The following is a 16284-nucleotide window of genomic DNA, read 5'->3' as shown; positions in this document are numbered from 1 at the left end:
AGTCCCTAATGCACAGTCCTGCTTTTGCTTTCCTGATGGCTATATTTTCATCACGGCTCCAATGCTAGCCCTCACCTATCAATGATAAATATTTTAAAGCTGGATGGGATGGGAGGTACTGTGCCCTTGTTTAACACAAAGGTCCCTATGACCTGCTTACCTACCTGGGACTGTGGCAGGGGTTGGGTAATCTACCAAACTGGGAAAGAGATGGATCACTGACCCTTCTCTCAGTAAGACTGGGGCTATGATCTGAATGTTTGTGTTCCCTCAAAATTCACATACTGATGTTCTTTCTTTTTCTTTTTGCCTTTTTTTTTGCCATTTCTTGGGCCGCTCCTGCGGCATATGGAGGTTCCCAGGCTAGGGGTCCAATCAGAGCTGTAGCCGCCGGCCTACGCCAGAGCCACAGCAACGTGGGATCTGAGCCTCGTCTGCAACCTACACCACAGCTCACGGCAACGCCAGATCGTTAACCCACTGAGCAAGGCCAGGGATCAAACCCGCAACCTCATGGTTCCTAGTGGGATTCGTTAACCATTGTGCCATGACGGGGACTCCACATACTGATATTCTAATAGCCAAGGCAATATTACTAGGAGATGGGGCTTTGGGGAGATAATTAGGTCTTGAGGCTGGAGCCCACATGAATGAGATGAGTGTCCTTCTAAGGGAGACCCCCGAGAATTCCATAGTCCCTTCTGGCAGATGGGGTTACAGCAAAATGATGGGCATCTAGGAGATGTGTTCTCACCAGACACTGAATCTTCCAGTGCCTTGATCTTGGACTTCCAGCTTCCAGAACTATGAGAAATAAATTTCTTTTGTTCAGAATCCACCAGTCTATGATATTTTATTATAGCTAATTAAGGAAATTAAGGCAACCAGTTTCATTTTAATTTGTTTTATATATGGACCCCTGACTAAAATTTTGTTTGAACAAAGGTTCTATAGTTAACAACAATAGAAAACCCCTACTTGAGTTCAATTCCCTAATATTAAGCATAATCTCTAGGAGTGCAGAGAGATCCAGTAGCTGTCAGCAGTACACTGTGATCAGAACCGATCTGTAACTATAACAGAAGTGTTTTTTTTTTTTTACAAAATAATACACTGAGAGGAATAATTGATAAATTTGCTTAGAGTTCTGGCTAATTTTCTGCTCAGTGGCCCTTTTGATCCCATTTAGTAAAAAAATCTTTAAATATGCATGTCATAATTCATCTGATAGCAAAATTTTTCTAGGAAGTCACCATGGGTTCCTTTGGTCATCCATTCTCTCTGACCGCTGTAACAGAAAGGCTTACATTATGGTTAAAGGCATATTCTTTTTTATTTTTTACTTTAACTGACTTTAGGCACCATGTGGATACATTCTGGCTGTGACTTTCTCCCTCCTGTTTCCAAACATAAGATAACTAAATTCAAAGAGGTCAATAAATTAGAAATATGGTCTAAACCACTGTGGTATCCCACTTGTCATCATAGGGCTTCACAAATGTCTATTTCTTTCTCCCTTCTTCTACGAAGAGTTATCTGATTCTCATAGGTCTTGCTGGTATATGTGTTGTTCGTGTACAAGCATTGGGGCAAATATGCTGCAAGTGAAATAGGAGCTTTCTTAAAAAAACACTCTTAAACTACAGAATAAATAATGCTTTGGGCACTACCTGGGATAGTTTCTGGGACAGACCAGACTAACACATTCTACTGTTTCTATAACACAGACATGGAGGAATGAGTGAGTCCAGTTCAGGCTTAGTAAAACATTCTCAACGTCTTGCTATGATATTCATCAACCCTCGAGTCACTCTGTCAGAGTTTTGTAAGACTGCAGAGCAGAAAATCCCCATGGTGCCCATGAAATTACTGGAGAAGCAGACTCATACTCCTACACTCTTCCACCTCCCAAATGAGTTATTTGTTGTTCCGACCCAAGAGACCATGAAGCAATCCCTCCACCCTGGCATCTGGGGTTAACCCCTGCCCACTGTGGCTGGTGGGCTGCTCCAACAGCACATTCTGAAGGGTGCCCTCTGTTGACTTTTTCCTATGTTCATAGGTAACTTGGTCTCTGCACTTTTGCTTTCCATTCAGGGCAACTTGTGCTTACTCTTTCCTCTCAATCTCCATGAACCACCTAGATTTTGATCCCATCTCTCCACCTAATGTCTTCCTTGTCTTGACCTCCAGAGCTGTGTTACCTGCCAGGTGTTACAAAGCTTCTGGTTGGGTCTTGTCCAGTCCCCGTGGTATCCCTACCTAGGTCAATATTTATAGACATCTCACGAGAGAAAGGAAAAATAAAAATAAAATTGTTTTCTATATCTGGCAGAGGCCTTCTATCTCTGTTGGCCTTGGTGAATGAATGAATGCCTAAATGTATGAAAGGACAGTCACTGAAATATCAGTGGACAGAGTGGACATTTAGCCCACAATGGGGTATCAAAGAGTAAAAGACAAAACCAAGTGGTGGTGTGATTAAATTTTTTTCAACCCCACCTTCTGATTCCAGGTTGCATACTGGGAACAGAGGACTTGTGAACAAGGCAAGCTGTCCTCTCCATGCAGAAACCGAGGTCTAAACATTCCTTCTCACTATTGTAGGGCAGGACTGGGAGATGGAGGCATTTAGCTTGATTCAATACTTGAAGAATGAATTTGGCTTCCTTCCAGAAAGAGGGAATGAGAACTCACTTCAATGACTGTATTACTAGTTAAGTGGAAGTGACTATCCTGATGTGGATTAGTTTAAGATATGGATCAGCAAGACAGAAGAGGGTCCAGAAGTGACACAGGACCGGGAGGAGGAGAGATCTCACTCAGGACAACACTTCCTTCCCCTGACGAGAGATGTCATCAAGCCTTCAAAGGAGAGGGTGTATCAATCCAAAGACTGGAGGTAGATATTTGTGTATTTATTTAAGAGAACAGTTTTGCAAACTATGTTCATTTCATAGAGTGATTAATTTACTGAAGGTTTATGCATGGAGCATCTGCTTTCTAGGATGACAACAGTTAATTTCTTTTGAGGAGGCAGAGCCTCTGTTTTAAGCACCTTGCATGGATTAACTCACAGACTCTTCACAGTAATCATATGAGGGGAATATTATCCCCATTTTATAGAAGAACGTGAACTACCAAAAGCTCAAGCAGCTAGTGAAAGGTGACATAGCTACTTAAGAAGAAGAAACACAATTTCAAGACAGGCAGTATGCCTGTGCCCTAAACCATTATCCCACAGGGTCTGTCATTAAAGGCCCTCGTCTGGAGAGTTTCTGGTAGATACACAGAGGACGTTAAATTGTCGGTCCTCTATCTTCACTTAGTCTAGGACCTGGAAGTCCAAGCCTCAGCTTTCATAGGGACGCATGGGTTGAGGATTAATTGTAAATTGAGTTCTATAAAACCTTTTTTGGAATTATTGAGTATGGATGTAATTACTGTAATGATAGCAAGTGCTGTAATTATGCCAAATGGCATCATTTTTGTAAATGTGGTGCATATGAGGAAATCACTAGATTGCATAATTGTCGCACCATGATGAGGTTGCAAGATTCCTAGTTAAATTAGATAAAGATGTGCATAACCATAAAGTACAGATTTAACTTTGGTGGTGAAAGGAAGGAATTACTTATATTTTGGTCAAGATGAAACAAATTTCATTTTAAAACATTTAAAAATACCTCTTTTCAATATTACATGCATTGCTAAGTGGTTTAACCAGGCCCAAGTAGGACCAGTTTTCCCATTCGATATTCTCTGTGGCCCTGATGAGCTGAATTCTAAATGAGGAAACTCTTGAAGAGAATGTTCTGACAGCATCAGCCCCTCATCACCAGCTCTTGGTTTCCTCATCTCTCTGTGAGAGATGCCTGGAGCTCAGGCCTATTCCAGGGCTCAAAAATATTTTATTTTCATATGCCTTCAAACAATTTTAAAGCCATGTTATTTAATCAAGCCAGTTATTGCACCTGAAAAGTAGGCAAAATTATATTATCTCCATTTCTAAAATGAGAAAATCAAGCAGTTAAATGGTCCCTGAGTAAAGGAGAAAGAAGCATAAAATTAACCCAAGAATTCCCTACCCATTGGCCATACTAGGGACCACTTTTGTCTGAGCTGTTTACTGGGAGAGGAGAGAAAAAAAAGTAGGTGGAAGATGTGATTCCCTGAGGTTTTTTGGGTTTTTGTTACTACTTGAATCACCTTGCCACAGTTCTCTTTCAGTTGTGGGTTTGAGCCATTCCAGTTCGGGTCGACTATTCTAACAGCACAAAATGGGATCCCAGAAAACCAGTCCCACCTCTTGGGACTTGGACACTTACTCATTTCCATCTAATGGCAAGTAAAAATCATCTCTATATGGGAAGGCAACTTGGCTAAACTGGCCTCACAAAAAGAGGCAACCACCACCCTCTTTCACGGACATCAAAATTTCAGGACTGGAGTTCTCATCGTGGCTCAGTGGAAATGAATCTGACTAGCCTCCATGAGGACACAGGTTCAATCCCTGGTCTTGCTCAGTGGGTTAAGGATCTGGCATTGCCACGAGCTGTGGTGTAGGTTGCAGACACAGCTCAGATCGTGCATTACTGTGGCTGTGGCGTAGGCCAGCAGCTATAGCTCCTATTCGACCCCTAGCCTGGGAACCTCCATGTGCCATGGATGCGGCCTTAAAAAGACAAAAAAAAAAAAAAAAAAAAAATTCAGGACTACGTCCTTTAAAGCAGGCTCAGAGAGATTTGGTGGCAGAGATGATCATGGTTTCAGAAGATTCAGAAGCAGCACTTTGAGTGATTGTCAGGTTTGGTGGAAAAAAATTACATATGTATTTATATATTTCACACACACTTAGTTCTGCATACATTAAAATGAAAACATAAATATATACAAATATACAAATATACATACAGCTAAATTTCTTGCAGACCAGAATTTAATTTGCAGGTTAAGACCTCCGGGCCTATAATTTGTATCATTTAAAAAAATTCACTGTGATAAAAACTGTAGTATTTCTGACAGGGGGGGAAAAACCCAAGATTTTTAGAGTATTTTCAGCACACTGTACTGAATAGGGTTAATGTTCAGCTTGTAAGAATATTAAAAAACAGAGTTGTCCTTATAGGAAAGTAAGACAAATTATTCTTACACAGAGGATTTTTTCTTTCGACATCACAGAATCTCAGAGGGGAAAGAGAGTTTGAGGTCACTGAATTCAACTGGTATTTAACAAAATTGTAATAATAATTAGCAATAAAGAAAAAAGCAGGATAATTCCAACTTACAGGCTTTGGAGTTTTCCATGGAGAAAAGAAACCTGTAATAAAGAAAATATATTTGAACTTTGAAAATATACCCCACTACCACTTACAGGTGGCATGATATTAAGATAATTGCAAGTCACTTTAAATCAGTCAACAGCAAACAACAACAACAACAAATCCTGCCTGGCTACACAGTTGTTTTCAAGGAACCCAAATAATTTTATTGAAATCATATTAATGATTCTAAGACTATTTCTGTATTTGGCAGCTGAGGATTCTGAAGCCTAAAGATGGTGAGTACTGTATGGCAAACAGTCAGCGACCTTATAAGATCTAAGACGTGTCATCCTTAAGGATTTCTGTGGCACAGCTGGAGGTGGGGTGGGGGTCGGGAGAGGAAGAGAGAAGATATATAGAAATCTACATTTAAAAAAATTATTTTATGGCCACATGAAATCTGAGCCATAGCTGTGGCAATGCCAGGTTCCTTTAACCTACTGCTTGGGGCTGGGGATTGAACCAGCAGTGACCTGAGCCAGCAGTCAGCTTCTTGATTCACTGTGCCACGAGTTAACTCTAGAAACAGCAGAAATTCTAGAAAGTTAGATTTTTAAAGGTTAATCCTTTGCTTATTGTAAGAAATAATTCTGCTTTATGTGGTTCAAATCAATCAGCAAGCCTCCATTAATCCTAATTTTAAAAATAATGTATATTCATATATCATGAATTAGATTCTGTTATAATATTTTATGGGCGTGTTGTCCCACTGAGATCTTCACTAGAGCAGATATCTATTTTATTACCTCACTACCCAGATTTAACACAATGATTTTCATCAAGAAGCAACTCAGAATGTTTGTTAATTCAATGAATCATGTATCATTAAAGCCAGGCTTTTTTCAACTCATTGAACTCTTTCAATTATCACAATTTGTGTGACAATTGCACTGACTCTATTGTGATCCAAGTGACCTTTAATATAATTAAAAGCAAAGGATATATTAATTCCCTTTTCTTTTTTCCTTTATTATTATTATTATTAGGGTCAGTATCATATAGTATCAGTATTTTTCACAAGCTAAAGCACCATCTAGCATACACTAAAAAATTACTTTCTTTTCATATCATAACTTCCCTCTTTCAATAATTTCACCATATTAATGTGAGGTGGTGTCTGATAAAATGCCTAATAAAAAGTGGAATATTGAAAACATGTCATATAATGTTTATAACCTCTAAAACTGGGACTTGTATAAAACGGGAATCATTGAAAACCATAACCCATTTATAGGAAATATCTACACAAATCTGGACACACAATTATATAGATGAGGAAGCAATCCCCAGTCCAGATATGATGTAAATACTAATCACACCTAACACATCGTTGTGAAGAGCTGATGTTGCATTTTATGAAAAGAGTACAAGTATATAATCCATCATGCTCCTCAGCTTTCCTTGGAACACAGTTAAAATTAATGCTTAGGTATAACAACTACATCACCTAAGGAGATGGATAGAATTAGCTCACTTTCTTGCACACTCTATGTATGTTCTTAAATTTCTTTCCAACTGATGAAAAAAAAAATCCTGTTCAATGTATGGCTTGATTATAATTTAATTACAGGGACTTAATCACATCCTTTTTGGTAATAGCTGAGAGTAAAATTACAGATAAATAAATACATTTATCTCCTTGAATCATCCTGTAAAATGCTGATGAAAACAACTTGACCGTTAGTTATAAATTGAAAAGCATTTGTGACCTATTCGCCAATTAGCCATTATTTTCAGTGAAGGATAAAAATTTATTTGCTGTTTTATGGAATTGCCAGTAACAGTTCTTTTGCGAAAAGATGTCATTTACACATTCTCACAATGTCAAAACATTCAATTATTTCCTTCACATTCTCTCTGTTGTCACCTTCTTCCTGCAGTGCAGGAATGGATTTTGAATATTTGCTGCTTTACATTTGTTAGGTGCTAGGGGTTTCTGAGATTTAGATGCAGATGTATTGAAAATGATTCCTCTTTATGGAGCTCTTATCTCCATATGAGGCTTATCTTAAAAGATGGTTATTCCTCCCATGGAAAATGTGTAATCATTGGACCTCTTAGCAGTTATGGTGCCAGAAGTAAAGTGGCATAAAACGGACACTGGTCAAGAAGAGACAGAAGAGAGGGCTGTTTAATTTGACCACCTTTCATCACAGGCACTTGGGCGTCTGGTTCTTTTAAGGCTGTTTCATTCAATCTAACCTCAGACCATTGGCAAAACCCAGGACTTCACTGCTCCCATTAGAGCAGTTTCTGAAATACATCTAATACTGAGTTGTGTGCAGGTGGCTTTGGTCTCTGAAGCAATTGTGGCCCCTTCTGAGTCATTTTCAAAAAGACGCTGCTTGCTTGAGAGTAAATAATTTTAGGTAGGTAAGATGCAGTATCAGGATAGATTTCCTTAAAAATAACTTATGTGGCTCTTTGTGTTTCTTTGGCAAATTACCAACCATGATATCAACATTTAAATTAAGATGGATAGAAAACATCTATTTTGGATATATCCAATTTGGCCTTATTAATCAATAAAGTCAAGTTTTCCATATGATTTATCTCCAGTGTTCTGCTCAAGCTCATTGGAAGAGTTGCATAAATACTATAATAGTGTGAGTCAAGACATTATATATTATAAACATACAGTAACTCTTTATAGGGATGGCCCCTCTAAGAAATCTAGTCTATTCCAAATAACATTTAAAAAAACACCCACAACAAAGTAAAAACTTTGAAATCCTATTTGTGCAATTTCTTTTGCTGTAATCATTCTGGCCTGACACAAGAGCAAGACTGGAGTGGTTTGTTGACACTATTACTTCTGGGTATTTCACCACCTACCCTCATTCACAGAAAAACAGCCACAGGAATATAGATAACTTTTTCTTAAGACTGTCTGAGCTGACAGTCCTTTTTACAACACCAAGCTCATAGAAAAACTGGTTCTTGAGGTTAGTAGATGCAAACTATTGCATTTAGAATAGATGAGCAGGGAGGTCCACTGTGTAGCACAGGGAACTACATCCAGTCTCATGTGATAGACCATAAGAAAGGGAATGTACATATATATATGACTGGGTCACTTTGCTGCACAACAGAAATTGGCACAACCCTGTAAATCAACTATCCTCTAATAAAACAAAACAAAACAATTTAAAAATTGTAAAGATTCCTTTTTGTTTTAGTTAATTTCTGGCCTTATTTCCCCTACTTCTATAGAAAGTGGAATATTATAATTCTCTTGTGGAATTAAAATTTCTTTATAAGGACTTGACCTCTGTTTTCCATACTGATCATTTACTGAAGTAGGTTTGTGTGTGTGTGTGTGTGTGTGTGTGTGTACAAATGCAAACATTTATTTAATCCTGGCCCATTAGAAAACAAAAGTGAAAGACCTCCAGTTACAGTTATAAGCTACTGAAGCATGAGTAGGGATATTTAAAAAAGGACTAAATAAGCAAATGAATGGAAAAATTTAGATGTACCTGATAAGGAAATTTTGATGCATTTAATATAAAGCACAAATTGAATTAGATCTCTAAAATCTGTCTTTAGAGCAAAAAATAAAACTAAAATATATTTTTAATCCCTCATGCAAGAGCACAATGAGATGGGCAGAGAAACAAACACAGTGCAAATAGCCTAGACAAGAAGGTTCGGGGGCTTAAAAATGAAAGAGGAGAGAAGACAACACCAACTTCATATTGAAATTTAAATTAAATTCTACATGTCAACTAAACATAATTTTTAATACGTTATAGGACTATGGTTGCCAGATAAAATACAATATGTCCAGTTAAATTTGAATTTCAGATAAGCAATCATTTTTTTCAGTATGTCCTATAAAGTGACCGCATGAGACACATAGTGGGTAGGACATGCTTATACTACAAGATTATTTGTTGTTTATCTGAAATTCATTTTAATTGGGAAGTCTGATTTTTTTTTTTTTTTTTTTTTTTTTGGCTTTCTGTGTTTTCCAGGGCCACACCCGCAGCGTATGGAGGTTCTTGGGCTAGGGATCTAATCAGAGCTGTGGCTGCTGGCTTCGCCAGAGCCACAGCAACGCCAGATCCAAGCCCCGTCTGCGACCTACACCACAGCTCACGGCAACGCCGGATCCTTAACCCACTGAGAGAGGCCAGGGATGGAACCTGCAACCTCATGGTTCCTAGTCAGATTTGTTAACCACTGAACCATGATGGGAACTCCTGAATTTTTATTTGCTAAATCTGGACAACCCATATAGGAAACATTTTATATATGACCTGGGTAACCAGTTAAAAATAAAAACACAATAGTAGTGTCTACTACAGGAACTATCCATTCAACCAAGTAAAAACCCAGAAAATGTTTAATATATCATTTTCCTGCACTCCCTCCAATGTTACACTGCTAGGAATCTTGCTTAGGGAGAAGCCTTACAACACTGCATTTGCTAATATCACTGGACTGTGCTGGTTACCTGTTGATCAGTAACCCTGACTGAAGTCTCACCTCATGTGATACAGAATTCTGTGTGGCCAATGTTAGTGTCACAAAGGACCATTTTCAAGTTGTGTGATGCCTGGTTAGCATCACTGCCTTATCCCAAGAGGAAAGTTCCACAAAATAGCTTTTTTCAGAACTAATTTCTCTTAACGCATGATTCACAAAATGAAAAAAATATCAATATATTTACCACAGCTCTGAAGGGAGAGTCCCTTTCTAACGTGCATTTGTGAGTTGTTTAGTGAGAGGGTTTTTTTAATCATTATAATTGTTTGCACAGTGCACATTGCTAGATGATAAACTTTCTTAAAATCTCAGTTCAAATAAGGGATTGAAATATGATGGAGAACAACTTAATCAGAGAATCCTCTTATGGTTTCTTTAATTTGGAATGACACCAAGGCAACTTTTTGGGATTTCCAGGAATTTTCCCAAATGGGACTAAATCTTTCAATATGCCTCAGTATGCCATCTGATATACTGAACTCCCATTGGCAAAATGTGAAATGGTTTCATCTTCAAACTAAGTACTTGATAGCAACATATGACTGTGGCTTTGAAAACTATCATTAGTTTCATGTATTTTATAGAAATTCCATAGTTACTACAAATGACAGAGATGCAGGGAAAACACTTTCTATTTATCTTTTTCTTCAAGCAACAGAAGAAAAGTAGGGAATCGCTTTGAACTAAAGACCTGTTTCAACAAAGATGTCTGTGCTCTGGGTTATTAAAAGCTGTGTGTTCTGTTTTGCTAGAAAAATAAGGAGGACACAATAATGTGAATATACTTAACACTACTGAACTGTACACACAAATATGTTTATTATGGAAAATTTTATGCTAGGTGTATATTATCACAATTAAAAAATAATTGGAGTTCCCCCTGCTATGGTGCAAAGGGATGGGCAGTGTCTTGGAAGTACTGGGACGCAGGTTTGATCACCAGCCCCGGTGGCACAGTGGGTTAAGGATCTGGCATTGCCACAGCTGTGGTGTAGGTCGCAACTGTGACTCGCATCTGATCCCTGGCCTGGGAATTCCATATGCCACAGAACAGCCGAAAGAGAAAAATTTTTAAAAAACAGAAGGAAAATGAAGAAAGGGAGAACAAAAAGTACATGCAGATTGATGAATGTGAGGGAGAAAAAAGGAGAAAGCATAGAAAGAGAATTTTTTCCACAGTCCCTATGGCATCCTGCTGGAGGATAGGAAGCTCACCTGGATACCCACACTGACCCTTCCACCTCTTAAGTTACCCATCCTTATAAAGGATTACAAGCAATAAAGGGGATTCAAGTTCCTACCAAATTCTGAAAATATTTCAGGAACAGTGAGAACCTCTTCCAATAGAGTGAATGGCTTTTCTTTTCTTTTCCTTTCTTTTTTTTCTTTTTTCTTTCTTTTTTTTTTAAGTTCCCAAAGTGGGAAAAAAACCCCAGGGTTAAAAAAAAAAATCAAAAACTCTAGTTAGAGCTAAATGAAAGGAAAAAAATACCACTAATAAAATTAATCTCTAATTTAAAGATCCTCCCATTTCCCCACAGCTTGGCCCATTTTCCATCAAAAATTCAGCCTTTGGTAAATGTAAGCCAGCAGGGTAATGAGCTAATTTCCATTAAATCGACTTCACTGTTATTCACTATTCCCCCCGCCCCCGGTTTTGACTGATCATGTATTTCTTATTAAAATTCATTAAATGAGTTAAACTCCGCAGTTCCTTTAGATAATTTGTTTCAGCTATTACAAATCAGTAAAAGGCAATTTTTCTTAATGAATCTGACCTAGGCTAAGAGGTGACCTTTCCATTAAGACACATGGCTGGTGGTACCCTAACCTCACATCACCATGCTTCAGCCAAGCAAAGTATTCAATGTGCAAAAAAAAATTTCAAATTAGTTGCCATCTTTGGCCTAGACAATTTGTTTTTATGGGGGAAAGCTGAGGCTTTCTCTGAAAAGCTTTACAAATGATCCTTTCTGCATCTTTTAAATAAAAGTGTTTTTCTTATAAAGACTATAAAGCTCTTTTCAAATGACCATTTTCCCCCAGGGTTCATTCTTTATGGAGAGAGCAGTCCTACCCTTTCACGTAATCCCAATGAGTATCTAGAAAGGATAAGCCTGCACATGTTGTCTTCTGATAAACTCAGTTACATAAAGGAAATGTTCAAAATAAAGCAAACCAGGTAGATAGTCTTGAATGGGAATAAAGGAACAGGCTGGAAGAGGAAGAACTGGGTCAGGGAGGCTAAAACTCAGAATGAGGTGAGGCTTGCAGAAAATACTAGCAACTACAAAGGGCGTTTTCTTTATGTTCTGAACAAAACCTAGGGCAATGAAGAGGGAAACGGCTGTGTGTGTGGGGGGGGGGGGGCACTATAAACATTGGCAAAGGAAAGGAAATGTGGAAGGATGTCAGTCCAGCAATAGAAAATTCCAATTCTGAGAGTAATGTTTTTTATAACCACGAATGGATAGCATTAAGTTTCTGAGAAACCCATCGCGAAACATCTTTAAGCAACTTAAGACACATTAAATGTCTTAAATTTAATCATTAAATAATCAAAACATTCATAAATTAAATCATTAAATTAAATCATTATGTCAACATTAAATATTTATTGAGTTGTTCTCATAAGCCCTACAGATTCAAAAGAGCAAAATGGAACCTCTGAACTTCCCTTCCACATCTTCTCTTGTGTGTTCCCTGTTTTGGAAAACATTGCATCTGCTTTCCCAAGTTTTAAAGACAGGAACCTGAAAGTCATTCTTTTTTTTTTTTTTTTTTTTGTCTTTTTGCCATTTCTTGGGCTGCTCCCGCGGCACATGGAGGTTCCCAGGCTAGTGGTCGAATCAGAGCTATAGCCACCGTCCTGCACCAGAGCCACAGCAATGCCAGACCCGAGTCACGTCTGCGACCTACACCGCAGCTCACGACAACGCTGGATCCTTAACCCACTGAGCAAGGGCAGGGACCGAACCTGCAATCTCATGGTTCCTAGTCAGATTTGTTAACCACTGAGCCATGATGGGAACTCCCTGAAAGTCAGTCTTAACCCCTCTCTCTCCCTCACCTTATTGGCACCAAATTCTTTCTATTCTACCTCCAAAATCTATTTGAAGTCCATTTCTCTGCATCTTCACAGCCACCACTGTAATCCACACTCACCATCATCTCTTACCTCCACCGAAGCAACATCAAATTTGCTTATGTCACAGAATCTGATCATGCTTAAAATCCTTCCATGGATTCCCAAGGCATGATATGATATGATAAAACACAAAACCTCCAAGGCCTAACCAAAGTTTGTTGCTACTTACTCCCCGAGACACCTCATAGATTACTCCCTTTCACTCACTGAAATTCCTTGAATAAGCCAGGCTTTTCTAACCACAGGGCCTTTGCCCATGCTCCTGCATGTGCCTACATTTTTTAACCCTTTACCAAACCTTCCTTACATGTCAGCTTAAATAGTACCTCCTCAGGGAAGATGTTCCTGACATTTTATTTTATTTTATGTTTTGGCTTTTCAGGGCCATGGCCATGGCATATGGAAGTTCCCAGGCTAGGGCTCAAATAAGAGCTGCAGCTGCCAGCCTGCACCACAGCCAAAGCAATGTGAGATCTGAGCCATGTCTATAACCTACACCATAGCTCATGGCAATGCCAGATCCCTTTCTTTCTTTCTTTCTTTTTTTTTTTTTTTTTTTGATGTTTAATTTTAAATCAAAGGTCTCCACTATAATTTTCATTATAATTTCCACTATAATTTCATTACATCCTCTTTTATTTTCTCTATTTTTTCTTTTTATGGTCCTCACCACAATTTATAAATATACTTATGAAATCATATTTATGTAATTGTATTTGTGAGATTATTAGTTTAATGCCCATTTCCCCAACTAGAGTATAAATTCCATTAGGGGAAAGATCATATTTATTTTGTTCACAATGTATTCCCAGGACTTAGGACAATGCCTGACAATGGCAGATACTTCAATAGACACAACTGAATAAATTAATAACAGCTGTGAAGAGTGAGGAGGGTAGCAAGACAGAGACAGAGTCACAAAATACTTAGAAGAACTGATGAGGCATGGTGATTTGCTGGGGGTGGAGGAGTAGAATGAGGGAGAAGATGAAATCCATGATATCTTATAATTTGGGAAACTAGACAGATGATGGTGTCATCAGCTGAGGTAAGAAATACAGGAAAGAGGTTTCTTTGAGTGGAGTCTAGAGAGTTGGGTTATGGGCAAAATGAGTTTGAAGTAGCTTTGGGAGTCTTCATTCAAGTGTTGTTGAACCACCTTTCTTTTTTTTTGTCTTTTTGCTATTTCTTGGGCTGCTCCTGCAGCATATGGAGGTTCCCAGGCTAGAGGCCTACGCCAGAGCCACAGCAACACGGGATCCGAGCCGCATCTGCAACCTACACCACAGCTCACGGCAATGCCGGATCGTTAACCCACTGAGCAAGGGCAGGGACCAAACACGCAACCTCATGGTTCCTAGTCGGATTCGTTAACCACTGCGCCACGACGGGAACTCCTGAACCACCTTTTAAAGTTGGAACCAAAGCGAATTTGGGTTCAGATGAAGTCATGTAGTAGTTGGCTCTTTTGTGCTCAGTAGGGGTTTCAGGTTAAACCTAATACACCAAAAATTTGTAGCATGAAAAGAGAACTTTTCAGGATATATAGAATGAATGAAGGAAGCATCTGAGAAGGAACCATGCCATGAGCTGATAAAGAGAAGGTTTCAAGAAGCAGTTAACAGAAATACTTATAAAAAAAGGCTTTCTCCATGGTTTGTCAAACAGGAGAGTACAAGTGGCCTCAGTGGAAGCAGCTGATTGCTAGGAGAGAGGCAGCAATCAGATTTCAGGGGGTCTGAATGAATAGAAAGTGAGGAACTAGAACTGAGAAATGGCCACAGGGTTGAAGAGAGAGTGTCATAGTGACTGGGGGGCGGGGGGGATAAAGAAGCCCATGAAGGGAAGATTTTTTCCAGGAGAAGCATACGATTGGATGAGAAGGCACCTGAGGAAAGGCAGAGTCTGAAGACTCAGAAGGAGAGATCATTGACGGAATTATTTCATGAGGTGAGAGATGGGATCTCGAGTGCAAAGGGGAGGAATTAACCTTAAACGAGAGAGAAGGAACCTCCAAGTCCTTATCAAGAGACTGGAGCTGATCTATGGGGGAATTGCCAGGGTCCACCCCAAGGGGCAGAGAATTTACTCACAATGGCTGAAAGTGGCAAAAGCAGTGGGGATTTGTAGGAGTTCTGGGTATGCAGAGAAACTGGAGGAGAGAACAAAAATAATCTGTGTCAAAATGTTTGGTGCAGGGGATGAGGCAAAGATTCAAACAGAAAAACAATTTCTGAGACAGTATAGAGGAGAGGTTGTGCACAGAGAAGATGGGGTAAAACCGACTTGGGCTGCAGTACCAGCTCCACCTGGCACCAGGCACAAGGTCTCACACATACACGTGGGTATAGCAGGATTAACGCCCTGGCTCCGAGAGACCCTGGGTTTGCTTTGTGGCTCACACCTGGGAGGCTGTGAGCACGTTTCCTGATCTAAGCCTCAGATTCCTTATCTGTGACAAAGTAAGGATAATGATAGGGATTATTGTAGTGAGAACTAAACAAAAAGGCACTTTACATTTTATCAATTTAAAACAGTGCATAACAGGTTTGATACATTTTGAATTCGTTTCCTATAAAATAGAAGTCTGCTTTTCAGAAAGGTGGTCATATTTTTCACAACAGATGCATTTATTTTCTTCTCTTAGTTGTGGCAGGTTTTTTGTTTTGTTTTGTTTTGTTTGTTTTTTTGGTGCTCTTTTAAACTCCCTTTTAAGGTCTTTTTAGTTCCTTTTTAAGGTTGTTCAGCTGTCTTTTGCCATATGGAGAATGACCAGTTTTTTTTTTTTTTTTTTTTTTTTTGGTCTTTTTGCTATTTCTTGGGCCGCTCCTGCAGCATATGTAGGTTCTCAGGCTAGGGGTCGAATCCGAGCTGTAGCCGCCGGCCTATGCCAGAGCCACAGCAACTCGGGATCCGAGCCATGTCTGCAACCTACACCACAGCTCACGGCAACGCTGGAACCTTAACCCACTGAGTAAGGCCAGGGATCGAACCCACCACCTCATAGCTCCTAGTCTGATTCGTTAACCACTGAGCCACGAGACGGGAACTCCAAGAATGACCAGTTTTGATTTGCTTTAAACAAAGCAAGTAATTATTTTCACCCAATTAGGATATTCCAGTAAGTTGCTTCTATCCTGGTTAGAAGAGTAACAGCCTGCCTTAACCTCACCCAACAGGTCCTTGTGCTCTAGTATAAACTACAACCCCAATTACAATCATACTCACCACAATTCCTTTTTTCAGTGTTCTGTAAGGTATTCCGTGAGCATTATTCCACATACAGATGTATTTTGGATGTATTTGAGGGAGGAGGTGGGT

At 39.2% G+C, this 16284-nt stretch overlaps 1 protein-coding gene across 36 annotated transcripts in view; it reads right to left on the bottom strand.

Moving 5' to 3' along the window:
- Positions 1 to 16284, bottom strand: part of MAGI2 (membrane associated guanylate kinase, WW and PDZ domain containing 2) — a 1324949-nt gene that overhangs the window by 183096 nt on the left and 1125569 nt on the right. For all 36 annotated transcript variants that reach the window (XR_014816024.1, XR_014816026.1, XR_014816025.1 and 33 more), the window contains one exon: positions 5289 to 5320. Coding sequence is in view for 32 of the 36 variants with exons in the window: in XM_021102528.2 (XP_020958187.1) it covers positions 5289 to 5320 (32 nt within the window). In the remaining 4 variants the exon portion in view is untranslated. The remainder of the gene's footprint in view (positions 1 to 5288; positions 5321 to 16284) is intronic.

Source organism: Sus scrofa, chromosome 9, assembly GCF_054392235.1.
Source record: "Sus scrofa isolate SSC_HxYL_T2T_F1_AM1 chromosome 9, Sscrofa_HxYL_maternal_Yorkshire_Landrace_v2.0, whole genome shotgun sequence".
Taxonomy (NCBI): domain Eukaryota; kingdom Metazoa; phylum Chordata; class Mammalia; order Artiodactyla; family Suidae; genus Sus; species Sus scrofa.
This window is presented reverse-complemented; position numbering and strand designations above follow the sequence as displayed.